At 42.0% G+C, this 24656-nt stretch overlaps 1 protein-coding gene across 1 annotated transcript in view; it reads right to left on the bottom strand.

Annotated features, from left to right (window-relative positions):
• Positions 1-24656, bottom strand: part of si:dkey-40c11.2 (drebrin-like protein) — a 140799-nt gene that overhangs the window by 23468 nt on the left and 92675 nt on the right. The window contains exons 2-4 of the mRNA XM_061906275.1: positions 23779-23834; positions 23574-23686; positions 13364-13438 (exon numbers count right to left, since the gene is read on the bottom strand). Of these exons, the coding sequence (XP_061762259.1) occupies positions 13364-13438; positions 23574-23686; positions 23779-23834 (244 nt within the window). The remainder of the gene's footprint in view (positions 1-13363; positions 13439-23573; positions 23687-23778; positions 23835-24656) is intronic.

Raw genomic sequence — 24656 nt, 5'->3', positions numbered from 1 at the left:
AGAGAGGAGTTGTACAGTCTAATGGCGTGTGGGACAAAGGAGTTTTTGAGTCTATTAGTCCTGCACTTTGGATGAAGCAGTCTAGCACTAGCCGTGTAAAAAAAATTTCGGAGGAGGGGGACCTTAAAAACTGGTTTACAGTGGCTGAAACGGGGCTTCGGCTAAATAATTATTAGTTTAAGGGGTTAAACGACTTAGTTTAGACATGGCCTAGGTCTACGCTGGGCGATACACCTTTTTGTCTTACAACAATGATTTGTCACCACCAACTGGGGCCAATACAAGCATGTACGATTCAGCGTGAGGCCCATGATAAAAAAAAACAAATCTGTAGCTCAAACTATGAGCGGTATGGAGCAGTTCAAAGTAACAAAGAGAAAATGACTACTCGTGTTATTCTTTTAACGCAGGGGGTGTAGACCCTTCAGGCAAGGCAGAACCAATTACCAGGTGCAACATGGGTGTTAAATACGTAACGTTCACAGAAATGTATGCGTTGAAGCTTGACCTTGACATATTTCAGATAGCAGCAGTCAGAAGATCTTATCAGATCAAAACTTTTTTTCCCTTTTCTCGCTCTCTGCAAAAGAAAAATATAAATCACCTTGGGCTTTAAATCCCTGACAAATGCATTAGAACTTCAAGAGTTGAATACCTCTGAATTGGTACTGTCATGATTCGTTGCCCGGATCGTGTTTTGTTTAGTTAAAGACTCCCTTAGTTCTGTTTTAGCACCCATGGGTTTGTGTTTTTTCGGTTGCAATGGGTGCTGATTACTTTCACCTGCCTTTGATTAGTGTTCGGGATAGGGTTGTAAAGTATACCGGTATTAGTATAGTACCGCGATACTAATGAATCATATCCGGTACTATACCGCCTCTAAAAAGTACCGATCCCCCACCCGTCGTCATGTCGTGTCAGGCAAAGGAGCGTGTTCAATCACAGAGTACTTACAAGCAGACAATGTGTGTAGACATAATAGGGAGAACGGACACATTTTGGGTAAACAACTAAAGATAAAGGGGAAGTTATAACACTAAAAACGCCCTCAGGATGAGCTGCTTTAAGACATGGCTAACTAGCGGCTAATGTCTATTCGCAGTGTTATCACTTCTTCCAAATCATTACTCCTTGTCTCCGTGGTGACAAATATAATATTTTTGTTTCGCTACATTCCACAGCACACAGAGTCATAATATTGGTTGTGATAAAGATGATCTGTAGTCAGCAAAATTAAGACAATATTTCACTATGCCCAATCTTTAACCATCTACTATTTTAACTATGAACACACTATACACAAGTGAATGAAGGACATACTTAGTCAGAAGCCATACATGTCACACTATGGGTGGCTGAATGAACAATGCCAACACTGTCATAAATATGTGCCATACAGTGAAACCACACTAAACAATAATGGCAAACACATTTTGGGAGAATATATGCAGCACAACATAACATAAACATTACGTAAATTCACGAAATTTCCTGCAGCACCAACCCTTCCGGGACGCTACAATACAAACAAACGCCAGTGGTGGATCTACACCTATTATCCACTGTAATGATACCAAGTACAGGCGAGTATCTAGTCGATACTACTATGATTATATCACTATCTTTTAGCATCACAAAATCTTATTTTGTTTTTTTTTAAATGTACATTATGTTTATAAACTCAGGAAATATGTCCCTGGACACATGAGGACTTTGAATATGACCAATGCATGATCCTGTAACTACTTAAAATTGGATTGATACCGAAATGTGTGGTATCATCCAAAACTAATGCAAAGTATCAAATAACAGAAAAATAAGTGATTATTACATCTTAATAGACGTGTAGATAAAACATGTTGAGACAGAATATAAGCAGATATCAACAGTAAATGAACAATTACAAAAATTATTAATTTCCTAGCATTTGTCCTTAATGTTGATGAAAAAATATAATGATAAATTACACAATATATTACTGCATAAGTCAGCAACTAAATTAGAATCCTTTGTTTGTTTACTTACTACTAAAAGACAAGTTGTCTTGTTTGTCCACTATGTTATTTAAGGACAATTTTACAATAATAAACATATGTTTAAAGGCCAACTGAAACCCACTACTACCGACCACGCAGTCTGATAGTTAATACATCAATGATGAAATATTAACATTGCAACACATGCCTATACGGCCTTTTTATTTTACTAAATTGCAATTTTAAATTTCGCGCGAAGTATCCTGTTGAAAAAGTCTGCTACAATCCGAGGCGTCACGACAATTTTTTCCAGCCCAATCCCAGCTATAAGTAGTCTGCTTTAATCGCATAATTACACAGTATTCTGGACATTTGTGTTGCTGAACCTTTTGCAATTTGTTCAATTAATAATGGAGACGCCAAAGAAGAAAGATGTAGGTGGGAAGCGGTGTATTCCAGCTGCCTTTAGCAACACAAACAAACGGTGTTTCCTTGTTTACATTCCCGAAGGTGAAACTTTACTATGGAACGGAGCGGTCAAGCTAACATGGTTCCCGACCACATGTCAACCGGCAGGTTTCAGTGAGAAAATTGTGGTAATAAGTCGGCTCTTACCGTAGACATGAGCGGAGCTTGCGTCGTTCCTCGTGCACCTGTCAAAGAGGCAGCTGCGGACTTAACTCCTCCAACCGGCCGCCCCCGAACATGGGATACTTCCACCGTGGAGGAGGGGGAAAAAAAGCTCAGCCCGGCCCGACTGGGTGCTTTCGCTTCGCCTCAACGAGAAATGTGGCTTCCCTCAGAGACACTGGCGGTCACCACACCCGTGGCCACACCCCTCTGACTTTCAGGTACGACAGTATAATCTCACTACAACACTAGTAACAAAATAAGCAGTTAGGGATTTTCCAGAATTATCCTCGTAAATGTGTCTAATGACATCTGAATTGCTCCCACTAACCTGTCTTTTTTTTTTTTCTAGTCCTTCATTCTCAGTATTCTCATCCACGAATCTTTCATCCTCGCTCAAATTAATGGGGAAATCGTCGCTTTCTCGGTCCCAATCGCTCTCGCTGCTGGTGGTCATGATTGTAAACAATGTGAGGATGTGAGGAGCTCCACAACCCGTGACGTCACGCGCACATCGTCAGCTACTTCCTGTACAGGCAAGGCTTTTTTATTAGCGACCAAAAGTTGCGAACTTTATCGTCGATGTTCTCTAGTAAATCCTTTCAGCAAAAAGATGGCAATATCGCGAAATGATCAAGTATGACACATAGAATGGACCTGCTATCCCCGTTTGAATAAGAACATCTCATTTCAGTAGGCCTTTAATGTACCGTAAGATTTTTTGTCAAATTAAAGCCAATAATTACATTTTTTGTGGTCCCCTTAATTCAAGTACTGAAAATTAACAAAAAAGTACCAAAATACATTATGGTATCAGTACCAAAATATTGGAATACTAGTTCGGGACGCTCACCTGGTCTCGGGCACTAATCGGAGAGCTATTTCTTCCTGCTTTTTGCCACACTCCCTCTGGCTGTTTTATTTGCTTCACACAACAGTTACGTTGAATACGTTTTTGATTCCTGAGCCAAGTTTCGCCATTTGTTTGCCTGTTTCTAAGCTTTCGCGTTAGCTTTTCCCTTAGCTTCTTGTGCTATCACCACGCTTTCCTGTACTTTTACATTTTGACCGTACTTTTGTATTTATGGAGAATAAATCATTATCCTACTTGCACACTGAGTTCCATCTGCATACGACCCCGCCGTAACAGGTACAATTTGGAAAAATCTGCACCTAACTTAAAATAAACTTAACAGGTCTTCTTGGTAGTACTTAGCAAGATTAATTTATTGAAACTATTTTTGGCAGAGTTTTTTTGCAACACTGTTTACAAAAGAAGGTCGCGCCTTTGGTGCGTGAAAAAAATAATACATACACTGGAGGGGTCAAAAGGGGACTCACATTAAGGCTCCAATAAGGCTCTTGTTGTTGTTTGAGTTTATATGATACATCACATATTTCACATATTTCCATTTCCTCATTATAACATGTCTGAAAATGAGTAGAAAGAAGCAGAGCTTGTTTAATCTTACCCCTTTTCCGCTTCATAGCAATTACTAACACATGTATCCACTTCCTGTTCTTAATTTGTATCACACTTTAAATCAATAAAAAATAAATTAAATGTTTTTGGTAATATTGAGGCACCAAGATCTGAAGCGCAGCCGCTAACCTTTGAAAGAGAAAATATTTATATTTTCATTTTTGTTTCACTACTTTTGGTTTGTTCTGTGTCGTGTTTGTGTCTCCTTTCAATTGCTCTGTTTATTGCAGTTCTGAGTGTTGCTGGGTCAGGTTTGGTTTTGGAATTGGATTACATTGTTATGGTATTGCTGTGTATTGTTTTGTTGGATTGATTAAAAAAAATTAATAATAATAAATAAATAAAAAATAAAAAATCGATTTAAAAAAATGAGAATCGATTCTGAATCGTACAAGGTGAGAATCGCGATTCGTATTCGAATCGATTTTTTCCCACACCCCTAAATGGCCGGCTTATTTGGCGGCCATTTAGGACAACAACAGTTAAGATACACTATTCTAAATGGTAAAAAAAAAAAATGCTGGTAAAAGGCAGCTGGCAATGCTTTATCTATTTTACCTATAAATCACTTTAAAAACCATCCCATCATCCATCCATCCATCCATCATCTTCCGCTTATCCGAGGTCGGGTCGCGGGGGCAACAGCCTAAGCAGGGAAACCCAGACTTCCCTCTCCCCAGCCACTTCGTCTAGCTCTTCCCGGGGGATCCCGAGGCGTTCCCAGGCCAGCCGGGAGACATAGTCTTCCCAACGTGTCCTAGGTCTTCCCCGTGGCCTCCTACCGGTTGGACGTGCCCTAAACACCTCCCTAGGGAGGCGTTCGGGTGGCATCCTGACCAGATGCCCGAACCACCTCATCTGGCTCCTCTCGATGTGAAGGAGCAGCGGCTTTACTTTGAGTTCCTCCCGGATGGCAGAGCTTCTCACCCTATCTCTAAGGGAGAGCCCCGCCACACGGCGGAGGAAACTCATTTCGGCCGCTTGTACCCGTGATCTTATCCTTTCGGTCATGACCCAAAGCTCATGACCATAGGTGAGGATGGGAACGTAGATCGACCGGTAAATTGAGAGCTTTGCCTTCCGGCTCAGCTCCTTCTTCACCACAACGGACCGGTACAACGTCCGCATTACTGAAGACGCCGCACCGATCCGCCTGTCGATCTCACGATCCACTCTTCCCTCACTCGTGAACAAGACTCCTAGGTACTTGAACTCCTCCACTTGGGGCAGGGTCTCCTCCCCAACCCGGAGAAAGCACTCCACCCTTTTCCGGGCGAGAACCATGGACTCGGACTTGGAGGTGCTGATTCTCATTCCGGTCGCTTCACACTCGGCTGCGAAACGATCCAGCGAGAGCTGAAGATCCCGGTCAGATGAAGCCATCAGGACCACATCATCTGCAAAAAGCAGAGACCTGATCCTGCGGTTACCAAACCGGAACCCCTCAACGCCTTGACTGCGCCTAGAAATTCTGTCCATAAAAGTTATGAACAGAATCGGTGACAAAGGACAGCCTTGGCGGAGTCCAACCCTCACTGGAAATGTGTTCGACTTACTGCCGGCAATGCGGACCAAGCTCTGGCACTGATCGTACAGGGAACGGACCGCCACAATAAGACAGTCCGATACCCCATACTCTCTGAGCACTCCCCACAGGACTTCCCGAGGGACACGGTCGAATGCCTTCTCCAAGTCCACAAAGCACATGTAGACTGGTTGGGCAAACTCCCATGCACCCTCAAGAACCCTGCCGAGAGTATAGAGCTGGTCCACAGTTCCACGACCAGGACGAAAACCACACTGTTCCTCCTGAATCCGAGGTTCGACTATCCGACGTAGCCTCCTCTCCAGTACACCTGAATAAACCTTACCGGGAAGGCTGAGGAGTGTGATCCCACGATAGTTGGAACACACCCTCCGGTCCCCCTTCTTAAAGAGAGGAACCACCACCCCGGTCTGCCAATCCAGAGGTACCGCCCCCGATGTCCACGCGATGCTGCAAAGTCTTGTCAACCAAGACAGCCCCACAGCATCCAGAGCCTTAAGGAACTCCGGGCGGATCTCGTCCACCCCTGGGGCCTTGCCACCGAGGAGCTTTTTAACTACCTCAGCGACCTCAGCCCCAGAAATAGGAGAGACCACCACAGATTCCCCAGGCACTGCTTCCTCATAGGAAGACGTGTTGGTGGGATTGAGGAGGTCTTCGAAGTATTCCTTCCACCTATCCACAACATCCGCAGTCGAGGTCAGCAGAACACCATCCGCACCATACACGGTGTTGATAGTGCACTGCTTCCCCTTCCTGAGGCGGCGGACGGTGGTCCAGAATCGCTTCGAAGCCGTCCGGAAGTCGTTTTCCATGGCTTCCCCGAACTCTTCCCATGTCCGAGTTTTTGCCTCCGCGACCGCTGAAGCTGCACACCGCTTGGCCTGTCGATACCTGTCCACTGCCTCCGGAGTCCTATGAGCCAAAAGGACCCGATAGGACTCCTTCTTCAGCTTGACGGCATCCCTCACGGCTGGTGTCCACCAAGGGGTTTTAGGATTGCCGCCACGACAGGCACCAACTACCTTGCGGCCACAGCTCCGATCTGCCGCCTCGACAATAGAGGTGCGGAACATGGTCCACTCGGACTCAATGTCCAGCACCTCCCTCGTGACATGTTCAAAGTTCTTCCGGAGGTGGGAATTGAAACTTTGTCTGACAGGAGACTCTGCCAGACTTTCCCAGCAGACCCTCACAATGCGTTTGGGCCTCCCAGGTCTGTCCGGCATCCTCCCCCACCATCGCAGCCAACTCACCACCAGGTGGTGATCGGTAGAAAGCTCCGCCCCTCTCTTCACCCGAGTGTCCATAACATGAGGCCGCAAATCCGATGACACAACTACAAAGTCGATCATGGAACTGCGGCCTAGGGTGTCCTGGTGCCAAGTGCACATATGGACACCCTTATGTTTGAACATGGTGTTTGTTATGGACAAACTGTGACGAGCACAAAAGTCCAATAACAAAACACCACTCGGGTTCAGATCCGGGCGGCCATTCTTCCCAATCACGCCTCTCCAGGTTTCACTGTCGTTGCCAACGTGAGCGTTGAAGTCTCCCAGTAGGACAAGGGAATCACCCGGGGGAGCACTTTCCAGTACTCCCTCGAGCGTTCCCAAAAAGGGTGGGTACTCTGAACTGCTGTTTGGTGCATAAGCACAAACAACAGTCAGGACCCGTCCCCCCACCCGAAGGCGGAGGGAGGCTACCCTTTCGTCCACCGGGTTGAACTCCAACGTACAGGCTTTGAGCCGGGGGGAAACAAGAATTGCCACCCCAGCCCGTCGCCTCTCACTGCCGGCAACGCCAGAGTGGAAGAGGGTCCAAACCCTCTCGAGAGAAGTGGTTCCAGAGCCCTTGCTGTGCGTCGAAGTGAGTCCGACTATATCCAGCCGGAATTTCTCGACTTCGCGCACTAGCTCAGGCTCTTTCCCCCCCAGTGACGTGACGTTCCACGTCCCAAGAGCTAGCTTCTGTAGCCGAGGATCGGACCGCCAAGTGCCCTGCCTTCGGCTGTCGCCCAGCTCACAATGCACCCGACCTCTATGGCCCCTGCTATGGGTGGTGAGCCCATTGGAGGGGGGACCCACGTTGCCTCTTCGGGCTGTGCCCGGCCGGGCCCCATGGGAACAGGCCCGGCCACCAGGCGCTCGCCATCGTGCCCCACCTCCGGGCCTGGCTCCAGAGGGGGGCCCCGGTGACCCGCGTCCGGGCGAGGGAAATCTGGGTCCATGATGTTTCTTCTTCATAAAGGTCTTTGAGCTGCTCTTTGTCTGATCCCTCACCTAGAACCTGTTTGCCTTGGGAGACCCTACCAGGGGACTTTATGCCCCCGGACAACATAGCTCCTAGGATCATTGGGACACGCAAACTCCTCTACCACGATAAGGTTGCAGCTCAGAGAGGAGCCATCCCATCATGTAAGTATGTATTCATTTTAGTAACAGGCACATTCAGAATAACAGTATTTTTGTCATTTTAAACATTTCCATAACTTCCTTCCTGGGCACATTTATTTTAGAAAACGCGTAACAACGGTAGCGTTCAATGTCAACAACAACATACAGAGTACGCTTTCTGTGTTTGCTACTACTACTGTCAGACTTTGTAAGAGACTTAAAGCATGTGGTTCTGTTGCTGAAGGTTTCAAATAAGAACATAAAATGTTGACTTACTATGTCCGCTCTTAGTGGGAGGCCGACCGGTAGGATGGTTGTATCTTTCGGAATTTGTGCTCTAACTGAGCTGCTAAATTCATATTAATCCTCACTTCTCAGTTAAAAAATAAAAATTCTCGCAATGTTCTTTTGCTGTGTTCCATTTGTTGAAAGCCATATAGTATCAAGCATGTGGATTTTCCGATTCGACCAACTCTCAGTGCCACATCTTTCTACTATATAGGTGAGATTCATGATTTATGACCTAACATTAACTTTTTTTAACCCTAGAGTCAATACAGCAGCATCAGAAGCATGGTAGATGACAACTCTGAAAAGCTTAACCATGCAAATAGAGAATAATTTTGCCACACCTTGTGTGTGTGACAATCATTGGTACTTTAACTTAAATACGCTTAATAAAATGATCAATTCTACTAACAGAGAATTCTTAAGATTAAGTTTAAGATTAAAATTAAATTTCCCGAAAATGTCTTTAAAAACAAACGCATGTTTACAAACTGCTCACTAGGGATGAGTAACGTTCACAATTGCACCGAAACACTACCGATTCCTGGTACCTAGCAATCGATACTGATACTCGATACTTTTTTGTGGCAATAAATGATCATTGTTTTAAAGATGATGAGACGATTATGATAACTGCTGTAAATGTGTACAGTTGGTATGTTTTTGAGAGTAATTTGCAAGTATGACATTAAGTTGCACTCATAGTTGCAATTCCGGGACGTTACACAGCAGGACTGTATAGTTTGTGGTGGGTTGGCTCATCAGTTCAACCTTTGCTGAAGCTAGTCTTTTGTTGCGCTTTAAAAGGTGTTGATACTGTAAGTATTGTACTTATTACACACCAGCTTTTGATTGTAATGTTCATCTTAGTCGTAGTTATCATTAACAAATTTGGAGGTGTTGAGATCACCACGTACAATCGCTAATGCTAATCAGTCGTGTGTCAATAGCAAAGCCAAGTAAATTAGCATCAAGCTAGCACATTTTTTTGGGAAAAGTGGAGCCCTATTTTACTTGTGTTGGAGCGTTTTCTTTAGTCAATTGTTGTGTTGGTATTGAAAATTGTAACATTACCTATAGGTTGTTTGGCTGGGTTCGCCCTCAGTGCCTCTGGAGTGATCGCCAAACCATGTACCTTAACCTCGCACCGTTGGATTTTACGTGAATCGCTGCCCGATAGGATCGGTGCTGAGAAAGTACCGGACTCGATACCAATCCCTTGTGTTCACATTGGTTCTTTCTTGGCCTGTGATCCACTTTTTGAAAAGCAGCCAACTAGTTTTCCCCAACAGACCAACTTACTAACTAACAACTGGCGATAAAAGACAAGCTCCTCGGCATTAAGGGTCTCACGAGTCTTTAACAGAAGCTCAAACTAGCAATAAAGGACACTTAAACTTTATATAAAGAGCTTCCGGCTTGGAGCTTGCTCTTTATTTACAATAGAATAGTCTTTTGTTCGGAACATAATCTGCTGCTGCTGCAGCCAGGCTGCCACATACAAGTCCAACATAAAGACAAATGTTATAAAAGCATTCAACTCGTCACATGGCGTCATTTCTTGTTTCTTTACCCTTTTTCGTAATCTACCTTCTCATCTCCTCCCCCTCGTCCCAGCATTGCGTGTGTTATTTGAGTGTGAATGTGCAACAATGGAAACATCTGCACTCGATTCACGTGTTAGCTTTCATAACTCACTGCCACAATGGAGAGTCCATGGAACACACCCAGAACTCGACTTGACGAGAGAAAAAAAAAAAGAAAGCCCTTTGGCCAGCTGAGACACGCAGTTTACAGAAAGAAAGGCATAAAGAGAGATTGATGGTAAGATTTGAGATGCAACAAAGAGGGAGAAGTAAAAACTCAGGTGCTATACAGAAATATTCATTCATTTTATAGCAGTTATCCCATTCAGCGTCACAGGTGAGCTGGAGCCAATCCCAGTTGACTTTAGAGTTGGTCGCCAGTCAATCACAGGACATAATATTTGATTGACAATTTAATGGGGTTTGGAATTAAATATTGTTTTTGTTCATTGATAACAATGAAGACATTTTTAACTAAAAAAAACATCAACAGCTGTTTTCTGTTATTCCTCCTATTACCTACAGACAGGTATTGACTTTATTTACATAACATTTACCGGCCAGGTCATTGTTCGTGCTTTAAAGCAGGAATGTCAAACTGGTTTTCATTGAGGGCCATCATAGGGCCACTTGTAACAGCAAATAATGTCTGTATTTGTCTCTGGATTTCATAATTATTGTATAAAATGTTTTAAGTAGACTATCAATTTTACAGTAAAAACCTTACATGTATAACATTTGCTATAAAATATAGTGTTTTTTATATTTTTTAAAACAGTTTATGGTAAATATATAAACAGTACAGGAGGCCTGCAAATTTTCAGGATTTATGCAGATCTCAAATACAGATCAGCAGGTACCAGAAGGTAAGAAAAGTTGGTTTTGCATAATATTGCAAAACAAAACACCAGATAAATTCTTACCTTTTACACACACCATAATAACACTCGTATGTTGAAGCACAGTACAATCCATGAAGCGGTGCAGCTTCTTAGCTTACCAAAGTCGTACATAAAACATTTTAATAGATTTTTGAGCACCGTGTATAAAGTTCTATATTCTCAATGAAACATATAACATTTTGGTGTTGTTTACTTGAGTCATATTGCAGTCTACACGTATCTTTTATGTGTGACGGCCATCATATTGCAGTCCACATATATCTCTTATGTGCGACTGACATATACTGGTCACACTTATCAATTTAACATGTACCAAATAAAATAGCTTCCAGGTTGGTAAGCACAACCAACGTTATTACGTACATTAGGTGCACCGGTTTATAAGGCGCCCTGTCGAGTTTTGAGAAATTTAAAGGATTTCAGCTGAGATAGTGAGATAGGCTCCAGCACCCCCCGCGACCCCAAAAGGTACAAGCAGTAGAAAATAGATGGATGGATGGATGGATGGATGGATGGAAAGGATCTTAGGTGCGCCTTATAGTTAAAAAATATAGTACTCCAGATGTAGTTTCATCCGCTGTTAAAGTAAAGGAGCATGTATGGTGGTATTAAATTGCGGGATTATGCTACGTTTGCATAATTTCTGTAATAACGTTATGTGATAAATGCACGTGATATCCCTACTTTAACAAATATATATATAAATTCAGAATAAGACTACTTTTATGTTACAATTTGTTCAATGCACACACACACACATATGTGTATGTATATATGTATATATGTATAAAAGTATTTAGTCGGCCACCGATTGTGCAAGTTCTCCTACTTAAAATGATGACAGAGGTCTGTAATTTTCATCATAGGTAAACTTCAACTGTGAGAGACAGAATGTGAAAATAAAAACAGGAATTCACATTGTAGGAATTTTAAAGAATGTATTTGTTAATTATGGTGGAAAATAAGTATTTGGTCAACCATTCAAAGCTCTCACTGATGGAAGGAGGTTTTGCCTCAAAATCTCACGATACATGGCCCCATTCATTCTTTTCTTAACACGGATCAATCGTCCTGTCCCCTTAGCAGAAAAAACAGCCTCAAAGCATAATGTTTCCACCCCCATGCTTCACAGTAGGTCTTGGGATGCAACTCAGTATTCTTCTTCCTCCAAACACGACAAGTTGAGTTTATACCAAAAAGTTCTATTTTGATTTCATCTGACCACAGGACATCTCCCAATCCTCTGCTGTATCATCCATGTATCCATTTTGGTATAAACTCAACTCGTCGTGTTTGGAGGAAGAAGAATACTGAGTTGCATCCCAAGAACACCGCACCTACTGTAAAGCATGGGGGTGGAAACATTATGCTTTGGGGCTGTTTTTCTGCTAAGGGGACAGGACGATTGATTCGTGTTAAGGAAAGAATGAATGGGGCCATGTATTGTGAGATTTTGAGGCAAAACCTACTTCCATCAGTGAAAGCATTGAGTGGTTGACCAAATACTTATTTTCCACCATAATTCACAAATAAATTCTTTAAAATTCGTACAATGTGAATTCCTGGATTTTTTTTTACATTCTGTCTCCGACAGTTGAAGTGTACCTATGATGAAAATTACAGACCTCCGTCATCATTTTAAGTGGGCGAACTTGCACAATCGGTGGCTGACTAAATACCTGTTTGCCCCACTGCATATATATATATATAAAGAGAGAGAGAGAGTGATAGAGGGAGATATAGATTGATGTGTATATATATATATATATATATATATATATATATATATATTGATATATATATATATATATATATATATATATATATATATATATATATATAGATTGATGTACATATATATATGTATATATATATATATATATATATATATATATATATATATATATGTATATATATATATGTATATATATATATATATATATGCATGCACTTATCACAAAAGAGGTGAGGGTGTCTTAGACAGTGGCTCAAAAAAGCCCAGACTTGACATTCCAAATTGGACAAAAAAACAACAAACATTCCAAACAGTTGACTTGGTGATGCCTTTATATGGAAACTTGTAAACCTTTGGGTCAGTCGCCCTTGCTGCTAAACAAACAGCGATGGAGATGCACGGATGCGGACGAGGCGCTCAACTACAGCTACTATATGAGTGGTCCCTTCTGACACAGGAGTGTTTCCTCTACGGCCTGTCACCACTGGCCTGCTTCGTGAAGTGGCTCCAACAATAAATCTTTTAACGCCAAGGCTAACCTAAATCTTCTCCTGGTATCAGCATGGCCACAAACATCCAATACAGGAATGGGACAGGATGTGCAGAGAGCACAGGAAACTCTCAAAACAATACAAAGTCAACTTGAGTGTGTAAATATAGAGTACAAAGCCTGAAGAAATGCCTTTCTGTGGGGGGAATTTTGGGCAAAACAAAGAGCCCTATTGTCTGTATGTCTGGACGGTTTTTAAAGCAAAAGTACTATAATGATTTGATAGTTTTCAAACTGAAATGTTGAAACTGAGAACATTCATTGCTACCTTGAAGAAGTGTTTGATGGCGGGGACGTGTGCGGCACATTCCGTCCTGCGGAATTCTTCCACATGTTCACCGACCTGCAAACAAACACAGGATACAAACAGTCGGTTCATTCCATACCTTCATCCTGGTAAGACAGACCTTCAAGACAACAGGAATCACAATGCTTTGTTTGAACATTGTACGTACAATTAGTGCTGCTATGGAGATTAATTTCTGTCTTTATTACAAAATAGTTTTTTCTACACTGAATTTGGGTTACTGAATTTTCGGGGTTTGAATTTTGTGAACTGAAATGTTTTACAAAAAATGATGCTGAAATTTCAGTGAAAAAAAAAGTGTAGCAAAATGCATGTGTATAGAAATTCAGTTTATAAGAATTTAGTCTATAAAAATTAAATGTTTTAAAATCTAGTATTTTAAAAGTCAGTGTTTAAAATTTCAGTGCGGAAAAATGTTCTGCTTCAAAATACAAAACCCAAAATATGACTAATGGAATTGACCCGGTCTCAGAACCAGCCAATGAGGTATCGAGTTTGAAGTCATGTGACATGGGTCTTGCAAAACAGAATAAAAAAGGCAGTGGGCATAATGCAGCGTTTCTCAAAGTGTGGGGCGCGCCCCACTGGTGGGGAATAGAGACATGACAGGTGGGGCGCGAGATACGAGGGGAGGAAATTCCACTTTAATTTTTTTTTTTTCTCTTAAGATTTTTTTTTACAACCCCGTTTTCTATACAAACTGTAAATCACTTTGTGATTCTGTCTGTGAAATCTGCTATATAAATTAATGTAAATTACTTACTTTTCCTGTAGGCTTTAAATTTCTTGGTAGGAGCGAAAGTTTGACAGACACAACAGTAACTAATGAGGGCGGGGCTGAGCGGAACAAACTTTCGCGCGGATGGGTAGTAGGCTAATGTGTGGACCACAATTACACAAAATGGATGAATTGGCTTCATATAGAGTTGCATACAGAATTGCTCAATGCAAAAAACCACACACAATTGCTGAGCAGCTGATTCTCCCCGCTGCAATAGACATGGTGTCAGTCATGCTTGACGAGACAAGCGCAGCAAAATTAAAAGCTGTCCCACTGTCAAGCGACACAGTTGCAAGACGTATATGCGACATTGCAAGTGATCTTGAGGAACAACTCGTAGACCAGGGGTCGGCAACCGGCGGTTTCGGAGCGGCATGCGACTCTTTGATCACTCTGATGCGGCTCAGCTTGTCACGGCCAGCTCAGCTTGTCATCCTGCTTGTCAAACCTCGGGACACGCCCACGGCCGCGCGCGTCTCCGTCCTGCAGCAGCCGCTAGCTGCTGCAGGACGGAGACATGTGGGTGTCCAAGTTAAAGCGCCTGACAGCGGACCTTGAAGATGTTTCACGCCAGAAGGCCATTCTTGCTCAGAATCACAAAGAGTGTGATGTTGAAAACCTCCCCAAACCAGACAAACTTGTGTTCAAAACTTGGAACGCTATCCCCGACTTTTATGTGAACATGAAAAAGTATGCACTTGGAGTCCTGTCGATCTTTGGATCCACATATGTATGTGAGCAGGTGTTCTCCAACGTGAACTTTATCAAAAACAAACATGGCACATGCCTCACAGATGAGAGTTTACAATCCTGTGTGAAGACAAAGGTGACGTCATACAGCCCGGATGTGGTGACGCTGTGCTCTGCGGTTCAGGAGCAGAAATCACATTGACCACGTATGATAAATATTTTAATTTCCTATAATTTTGCATATATTCACATTTTTTAATTGTTCAGTGAAATAGACATTTTACTGCATTTTTGGTTCTGTGCCAGTGAATAATTTAAGTTTGGGCGGTTTTTTTCTCATTACTACAAGGAGGACTTAGATAGACATTAAGTATTTTACTTAACCTTCAACCCGACGTCTTTTTCGGAGTTAAAACGTTTTGCTGCATGCGGACATTTTATTTCATTTTTTCTGCAGTCGTTCATTGATTTCATGAACGTAACCCATCATAGTTTGTCTATACATAGCACAAAACAAAAAGAAAACTTTATATGCAGTGTTATTTCATTTTTTTATGTTTTATTTTATTTTATTTTGTAATTGTTTTGTCCTGTCCAGCTTCCCAGGCAAATCATATAGTTGATGTAGATGCCCATATCGGCTGTTCACATTTACTTGTTGCCTTATTTAAATTTGACTTTACTAAATTTATTCATATTATCATTTGGTGCAGCCGGGCTGGAGCAGCAAGGGATACAAAGAGAAAAAAAAGGAAGAGGGGGAAATTGTGGGAATCAGAGGGGGATTAGACAGTGTTATTTCATTTTAAATTTCAAAAGAGTTTTGTGGCTCCCATTGTTTTCTTTAATTTGTGAAATGGGTCAAAATGGCTCTTTGAGTGGTAAAGGTTGCCGACCCCCGTCGTAGACAAGTTAAAATAAAGTCGTTTTGCTTTACGAGTGGACGAAGCTACTGACAGCAATAAAGACTGCCTGTTCATCGCGTACGTCCGCTTTGTGAATGGCAAGTCATCGTGCGAGGATTTACTGTTTTGGAAATACATAAAACATAGAGCCACTGCTGATGAGCTGTTCAAGATAATAGACAGTTTCCTCAAATAATACAACCTTAAATGGGAAAACTGTGTGAGCGTTTGCTCTGATGGCGCACAGACCAAAGCAGGGTCAAGAAACGGGCAGCAGGATCTAATAAAGAGGGTTGCGCCAAATGCGCATTGGACACACTGCGTCATTCACCGGGAAGCACTCGCGTTAAGGCAGCTCAGCCCCGAACTCAATGAGGTTTTAACAGATGTGAGTGCGGTAAATTTTATTGAAACACGAAAAAGTTGCACTTTTAATGTATTTATTATGGAACTTGATGCAAGTTATTTGATTTATTATTGAACTTGATGCAAGTTGTAACACTTTTATTTGATTTATTATTGAACTTTATGCAAGTTATAACACTTTTGTTTTATTTATCATTGAACTTGATGCAAGTTATTTGATTTATTATTGAACTTGATGCAAGTTATAACACTTGTATTTGATTTATTATTGAACTTGATGCAAGTTACAACACTTTTGTTTCATTTATTATTGAACTTGATGCAAGTTATTTTATTTATTATTGAACTTGATGTTATTTTATGTTATTGAGTTTGAGTGTATACAACTTGATGTTACTTGATGCTCAATACATTTGAAAATGTTAAGCTTGGCATTAGCGTTCTGTTAGGGCGATGGGGCAGGTGGGGCCTGAAAACTCCCTCTTGTCCAAAGTGGGGGATGACAAAAAAAGTTTGAGAACCACTGGCATAATGCAACATGAACATTTCAATGCAGCCTACTGGATATTTCCCAACTAAACTGGATACACGTGATATGCCTGCTATTTTCCTTTTTGACAGTCCAAATATGTCTCTTTATTTGTTTTCTGTTAGCTGGCATCTGAGTGGCTCAGCCACATTAAGTCACCTCTTGGGTTTCAACTCCATGCACTGTATCTATGCTTGTGTTTGCTCTGGGTTTTTGTGGAAACATTTGTATAAATCCCCAAGATGTCATCCAAACAATCTGTGCCTTCTAAGGCTTCTGGCATGCCCAGGAGGAAGCTGCTTACCATCAGGGAAAAGGTGAACCCCCTGTACGCTATGCTAAAAGAAGCTAGCTACTATTTACTAACTACCAAGATCAATGAATCCAGGGCTGCCCCCCGAGCCTATTGCTTTATGCTCTTGCCATTTAACTCTGTCAATAGCGCTTAGTATCAACCCGCTTATTACAGGCATATGTAGACACAATTATGTTGACTCTATGCAGATGACCTCCTTCTATATGTCTCGGACATCTCCGTCTGTCTCGGACATCTCCATCTCGGTCCCAGCTGCCTTAAGTACTCGTCAAGCTTTTGGACATGTGTCTGGTTTCAAATTGAACTTGTGTAAAAGCAAAATACTTCCTATAAATGAGGCTGCTAAGAAATATCCTCTGCAGAATGTTCCCTTTATAATTGGCTCAGAAAGTTTCGCATACTCTGGTGTCCAGGTCACTCGTACTCTTGCAGAGCTTTATAAAGCCAACTTTGTTCTAGTGTTGTCCAGAATCCAGGGATATTTTGATCACTGGTCCTCACTAAATTTACCTACAGTGGCTTGTATCAACTCTATTAAAATGAATGTACCTTTGCGATGTTTCTATTTGTTCCAGTGTATACCACTTTTTCTCCCTCAGTCCTTCTTTTGTAAATTAGATAGATTTTAGAGTCACAGGTTACACCTAAGTCACCTAACTTTAGGTTTTACTACTGGGCCACCAACGCTTTGTTATGGCTGGGTATGAAGATTAGCTCATCCAAACCAGCATCTCTTAGGGCTCTGTTTCACTTTACAATCTACTCTTCTACTTGCGCTTTTACGAACAATCCAATCGTAAAAACCTCATTCAGAATTTATGTTCAGTTCAAGCGCTATTTTTGGTTTACAGACGATTTGTAGTCTTGCACCCATATCTGCTAATGATGCTTTCCCTCCTTCTATTGTGGATAGTGTCTTTTAGGGTCCGATGTCCGAACTCGGACATGGGAAGAGTTCGGGGAAGCCATGGAAAACGACTTCCGGACGGCTTCGAAGCGATTCTGGACCACCATACGCCGCCTCAGGAAGGGGAAGCAGTGCACTATCAACACCGTGTATGGTGCGGATGGTGTTCTGCTGACTTGGACTGCGGATGTTGTGGATCGGTGGAAGGAATACTTCGAAGACCTCCGCAATCCCACCAACACGTCTTCCTTTGAGGAAGCGGTGCCTGGGGAATCTGTGGTGGGTTCTCCTATTTCTGGGGATGAGGTTGCTGAGGTAGTCAAAAAGCTCCTCGGCGGCAAGGCCCCGGGGGTAGATGAGATCCGCCCGGAGTTCCTTAAGGCTCTGGATGCTGTGGGGCTGTCTTGGTTGACAAGACTCTGCAGCATCGCGTGGACATCGGGGGCGGTACCTCTGGATTGGCAGACCGGGGTGGTGGTCCCTCTCTTTAAGAAGGGGGACCAGAGGGTGTGTTCCAACTATCGTGGGATCACACTCCTCAGCCTTCCCGGTAAGGTTTATTCAGGTGTACTGGAGAGGAGGCTACGCCGGATAGTCGAACCTCGGATCCAGGAGGAACAGTGTGGCTTTCGTCCTGGTCGTGGAACTGTGGACCAGCTCTATACTCTCGGTAGGGTTCTTGAGGGTGCATGGGAGAGTGCCCAACCAGTCTACATGTGCTTTGTGGACTTGGAGAAGGCATTCGACCGTGTCCCTCGGGAAGTCCTGTGGGGAGTGCTCAGAGAGTATGGGGTACCGGACTGTCTTATTGTGGCGGTCCGCTCCCTGTATGATCAGTGTCAGAGCTTGGTCCGCATTGCTGGCAGTAAGTCGGACACGTTTCCAGTGAGGGTTGGACTCCGCCAAGGCTGTCCTTTGTCACCGATTCTGTTCATAACTTTTATGGACAGAATTTCTAGGCGCAGCCAAGGCGTTGAGGGGTTCCGGTTTGGTGGCCGCGGGATTGGGTCTCTGCTTTTTGCAGATGATGTGGTCCTGATGGCTTCATCTGGACGGGATCTTCAGCTCTCGCTGGATCGGTTCGCAGCCGAGTGTGAAGCGACCGGAATGAGAATCAGCACCTCCAAGTCCGAGTCCATGGTTCTCGCCCGGAAAAGGGTGGAGTGCCATCTCCGGGTTGGGGAGGAGACCCTGCCCCAAGTGGAGGAGTTCAAGTACCTAGGAGTCTTGTTCACGAGTGGGGGAAGAGTGGATCGTGAGATCGACAGGCGGATCGGTGCAGCGTCTTCAGTAATGCGAACGTTGTATCGATCCGTTGTGGGGCAGAAGGAGCTGAGCCGGAAGGCAAAGCTCTCAATTTACCGATCGATCTACGTTCCCATCCTCACCTATGGTCATGAGCTTTGGGTCATGACCAAAAGGATAAGATCACGGGTACAAGCGGCCGAAATGAGTTTCCTCCGCCGGGTGGCGGGGCTCTCCCTTAGAGATAGGGTGAGAAGCTCTGCCATCCGGGAGGAACTCAAATTAAAGCCGCTGCTCCTCCACATCGAGAGGAGCCAGATGAGGTGGCTCGGGCATCTGGTCAGAATGCCACCCGAACGCCTCCCTAGGGAGGTGTTTAGGGCACGTCCAGCCGGTAGGAGGCCGCGGGGAAGAACCAGGACACGTTGGGAAGACTATGTCTCCCGGCTGGCCTGGGAATGCCTCGGGATCCCCCGGGAAGAGCTAGACAAAGTGGCTGGTGAGAGGGAAGTCTGGGCTTCCCTGCTTAGGCTGCTGCCCCCGCGACCCGACCTCGGATAAGCGGAAGATGATGGATGGATGGATGGGTCTTTTTAGGGTGGTCATGTCTGGGATCAACAACATAAACACATTTTAATGACATCACTTTTGTCTGTTTCCAACAACTTTATAATAAATTCTCACTCCCTAATCAACACTCTTTTAGATATCTACAGATATGCAATTTTGTTATTAAAACGTTTCCCAGGTTATCAAATTTACCGACTGACACAGTTGTAAATGCTTTTTTGACACCACTTCTGGTTTTAAAAGGATCAATGACACGTATTTACAGAGACATTTTTCATTTACGCCCTGAGTCTCGGAATTCAATGAAGTCACTTTGGGAGGGTGACTTAGGAGTGACCCTATCTGAGGAGAGCTGGACAAAAATTTTAAGCAGCGTTCATAAGTCTTTTTGTACATATTATACCAAGGTCCAGCTGACTAAGATGTATATCGGAATATCGGTATTATGTGATTAGTGCCAACAGTCTCCAACTAACTGTGTACACGTTTTGCCTTTGCCCATCTCTGTGCATTATTGGGCTGAAATGTGTAATACTTTGTCTTCGGTAATTGGCAAAGAGATTGAGCCAAATACTTTAAGTGGGCTATTTGGGGTAGCTCATCTGTCATCTTCTTTTAGCAAATCCAAAAAAAACCTTAGTAGCATTAACTACTTTATTGGCTGGAAAACTAATTGTACTAAATTGGAAGGCTGCAGCGCCTCCCTGCCACACCCGCTAGATTAGAGATATTCTTTATTTCCTTCATTTGGAGAAAAGTAGGCTGACATTGAACGGTCGTTCTGTGAAATTTCAGCAAGTATGGGGTAATTTCCTAAAAAATTTAAATATCTCAAATTTAATCCCGTTTGAAAATTAATTGGTCGGTAATTGATGAGCATTTGGTCTGCCAGGAGTGCAGTTGCTTTGGCTCCATGTCAATATTTGCCTATACTTTTTCCACTGATGCATGTTTTTTTGTAGTTTGTTATTTTGTATTTTATTTCATAAATAATTTGTGTGGGTTCATTTTTGGGGGGAGGAAAAAAATAAAATGTTATATGTGTTTAACTGTATTTCTGGACCGTATATGTCAAAAATCCAATAAACTAAAGTTAAAAAAAAAAGAAAAATCAATAAATCTTCCGTTTGAATGAGGTACAGAACATAAGGATAGCCGTCTCTTAAAAAGAGTGCGCAAACACCTTTCCATAACTTTGTTCCTCACTCCAAAAAAGACACAAATGACTGTCGTCATCATCATGGAGCAAAGTGTCATCATTGGTGAGTAGCGAAATTTTATGTGTTTTAACTAAATACAAATTCTAAAAGTGGTAAAGAGTGTAGTGTTTAAAAGGCATATAATATTCATATAAACTATAAAAAAATGGTGTGCCTACTTTGCAGAAATTCGTGTACCACGGAGGTTTGGGACGTTACTCCCATGATAATTTGGAAAACAAAGTATACCGTATTTTCTGGACTATAAGGCGCACTTTAAAAAAAATGTTTTCTCAAAACTCGACAGTGCGCCTTATAACCCGGTGCACCTAATGTATGGAATAATTCTGGTTTTGCTTACTGACCTTGAAGCTATTTTATTTGGTACATGGTGAAATTATAAGTGTGACCAGTAGATGACAGTCACACATAAGAGATACATGTAGACTGCAATATGATGGCAGTCACACACAAGAGATACGTGGAGACTGCAATATAACTCAAGTAAACAACACCAACATTTTATATGATCCATTGAAAATACAGAACATTACAAACGGCGCTCAAAAATCTATCAAAATGTTTATTATGAATTTAGTAAGCTATGAAGCCACACCACTTGCTAGATCGTACTGTGCTTCAACATACATGTATTATTATGGTGTGTGTATAAGGTAAGACATTTTATTTGGCATTTTTTTTCGCAATATTATGCAAAAGACACTTTTCTTAACTTCTGGTCTGTATTTGGGATCTGCATAAGTACTGAAAATTTGCGCACATCTGCCTTTGTAGCCTGTGGAGAATCCGTAGTCGATGAGCAGCTTCTCTTTCTCTATCTTCTTGTTATGGGACATTCATCCTCTGCTGTTGCCATTTCTAATATAAAGTAATGTAAAGTTCTTACTTATATCTGTCAGTAAACTCGCCATGAAAGCGCTAAAAACATACTGGTATAGTGAGTTTACATTATTCACTCAAGGAACTTTAGTTATTGAAGAGTTCCAGTAGGACGGTTTTTCATAGTTGTTGTTTCTGGATGAGGAGATACTCCTCTGTTATTGATTTAAGTCAAGTCTGAATGTCATTAAAACAGTTAGCTCCATCTTTTGACATTTTTTCCACTCCCGCCCTTGCACGCTACACCGCTACAACAAAGATGACGGGGAGAAGACGCTTCCGAGGGTGAGCCACGTAAATAAGACCGCTCACAAAACGGCGCATCCTGAAGCGATGGTCAGAAAGCGGCTTGAAGATGATCTGTAAAACATAATCTTTGCAACATTTTGAACAAAGAACCACCGTTACATGTTATGTAGACCACAAGGAAATGTTTTACATTTAGAAAAAAATAAAAATAATATGATTTCTTTAATGTGCCCTATAATCCGGCGCTCCCTTTGTATTAAAATTCTTAAATCCTTACATTGGCTCCCTGTACGTCAGAGAAGTGATTTCAAAATCCTCTTGCTCACATATAAATCACGACATGGTCTCGGGCCGAAGAACATCACTGATATGCTCCCACTATATAAGCCCTCTAGATCACTAAGATCTTCTGAGACCAATTTGTTAGCGGTTCCCAGAGTAAACTCAAATCAAGGGAGAGCATCATTCAGTCACTATGCAACAAATAGATGGAATAAACTTCCTGAAGGTGTCAGACTTTCCTCAACTCTGACTACTTTTAAAACTAAACTGAAAACGTTTATGTTCACCTTAGCTTTCAGCTAAATCTTTTAATCTTTTAACTTTTAACGTCCGCACTATTTTATTTTTATTGTCTGCATTTTAATGTTGCTTTTATTTTATTTCATTTCACTTTGTTGTCTGTGAAGCACTTTGAGTCTGCCTTGTGTATGAAAAGTGCTATACAAATAAAGCTGCCTTGCCTTGCCTTGCCTTGCCTAAAAAGGATTGAGAATGGACCATTCATCGGCAGTGCGCCCTATTGTCCGGAAAATACAGTACTCGAATTCTCTTTGACGGTGTTAATATGAACTCAGCATCATCTCTGTTAGTAATAAAAACATGTAGACAAATACATACAAACACCCTTATACACTAACTATAAAATAATTGTACTAATAGTGTTTTAATAATTAGAGGTCCATTTATCAATTAAATGTTACAAAATGATCTTAAAATAATTATATTCAAACTGTCTTATTTTTTTTCATGAGTACTATGACCAATTTATATATTTCCTAATGTGTTTCATTATTTAATGACATGTAACTTTATTTCATAGCACTTTTAATGATCAAATGGTATTTCTATTTTTTTAAAGAGTATGGAAATTGATCATCGCTTTGACCTAAATTGGTGGGTTCGCAGTATACCACATAATATAACTATTTAAGATTAAGTCATTACTTTATCATTTACATTACATTACATCTACTGAATTGGTTTTATATATTTTTTTTAGTTAAAGAAAATAAAAAAACTGATGATATGTGGCTGAGATAGGCACGAGCGCCCCCCGCGACCCAATAGGGGATAAGCGGTAGAAAATGGATGGATGGATGATATAGCTTTTTTAGTTTATAAATGTATGTTGACCTTTATGCATGTTTGTATTCAAGTCCAAGCTATTGTCTGCGTATTAGTAACTTGTATAAGACAGAGTGATTATTTAACAAAGTCTGTGTGTGTCTTACCCATGCAATCATGACAATGCGGGGACCTCCTGTGTCTCCACTTCCCAGTCTGCACAGTCCATATTGTGGCTTGGATGCATGGAACTTGCTGACCAACTCTGTAACACCTCCCACTTTTCACAGAAAAAAACACCAAAAATATACAAAACATGTAAGTACTTTACTTTAAATGGTATGAATGTTTTTGTGTTTTAGCCAAACTGACCTCCCGAGTCAGCTAGTTTCAGCTTGTTTGTCAGTCCTTCGTATACAAATAACGCCCTGTGGACACACAAAGACACACACAGAGGTCAGGATGTGAGACAAAAGACGCAAGACACACATCTGTTGCGTTGACAGGTGAGATAGACAGCTAAAAAATTCAAATGAACAGCAATTCGTCATCGCCGTCACATCCCACACTAAAAGGAAACATACGTTTTGTCAATCGTTGTGCAGGCTGAACACACACTTTTTATGCCAAATGTATCTAAATGAAACGACTTGCACCTTTCTTGCAGTGTGCAATTTACATGATGACAGTCAGAATGCAGTGTTACTGTAGCTTCAAACATACATGAGTCCTATAAGTCAGTGGTCCCCAACCTTTTTGTATCCGCGGACCGGTCAACGCTTAATAATTTGGCCCGCGGCCCGGGGGGGTGGGGGGGTTCTTTTCTTTTTTTTCTTTATTTTTTCTTCTTCTTCTTTGTCATGAAAAAGGGACGTTTTTTGTCATGAAAAAGGGAGGTTTTTGTGGTTGGTGCACTAATTGTAAGTGTATATTGTGTTTTTATGTTGATTTAATAAAAAATAAAAAATAAAAAATATATATATATATTTATTCTTTTTTTTTTTTTTTTAATAAAAAATTCTTCTGCGGCCCGGTACCAATCGGGCCACAGCCCGGTACCGGTCCGCGGCCCGGTGGTTGGGGACCACTGCTATAAGTGACACAAATCAAGCTAAAGAGCAGTTTACACTAAAGCCTAGTTATGACATAATGCAGGTGAAATCATGTTTGGATCACAATCTTTATAGTACGTCATACTGCAGGTCAGAGGGGGATTGAGGCAACAAAAGGTTCAAAAGGCATTGGTGATG

Source organism: Nerophis ophidion, linkage group LG07 (assembly GCF_033978795.1).
Source record: "Nerophis ophidion isolate RoL-2023_Sa linkage group LG07, RoL_Noph_v1.0, whole genome shotgun sequence".
NCBI lineage: Eukaryota > Metazoa > Chordata > Actinopteri > Syngnathiformes > Syngnathidae > Nerophis > Nerophis ophidion.
The sequence above is the reverse complement of the archived record's forward strand: the minus strand, read 5'-3'. Positions and strand labels throughout refer to the sequence as shown.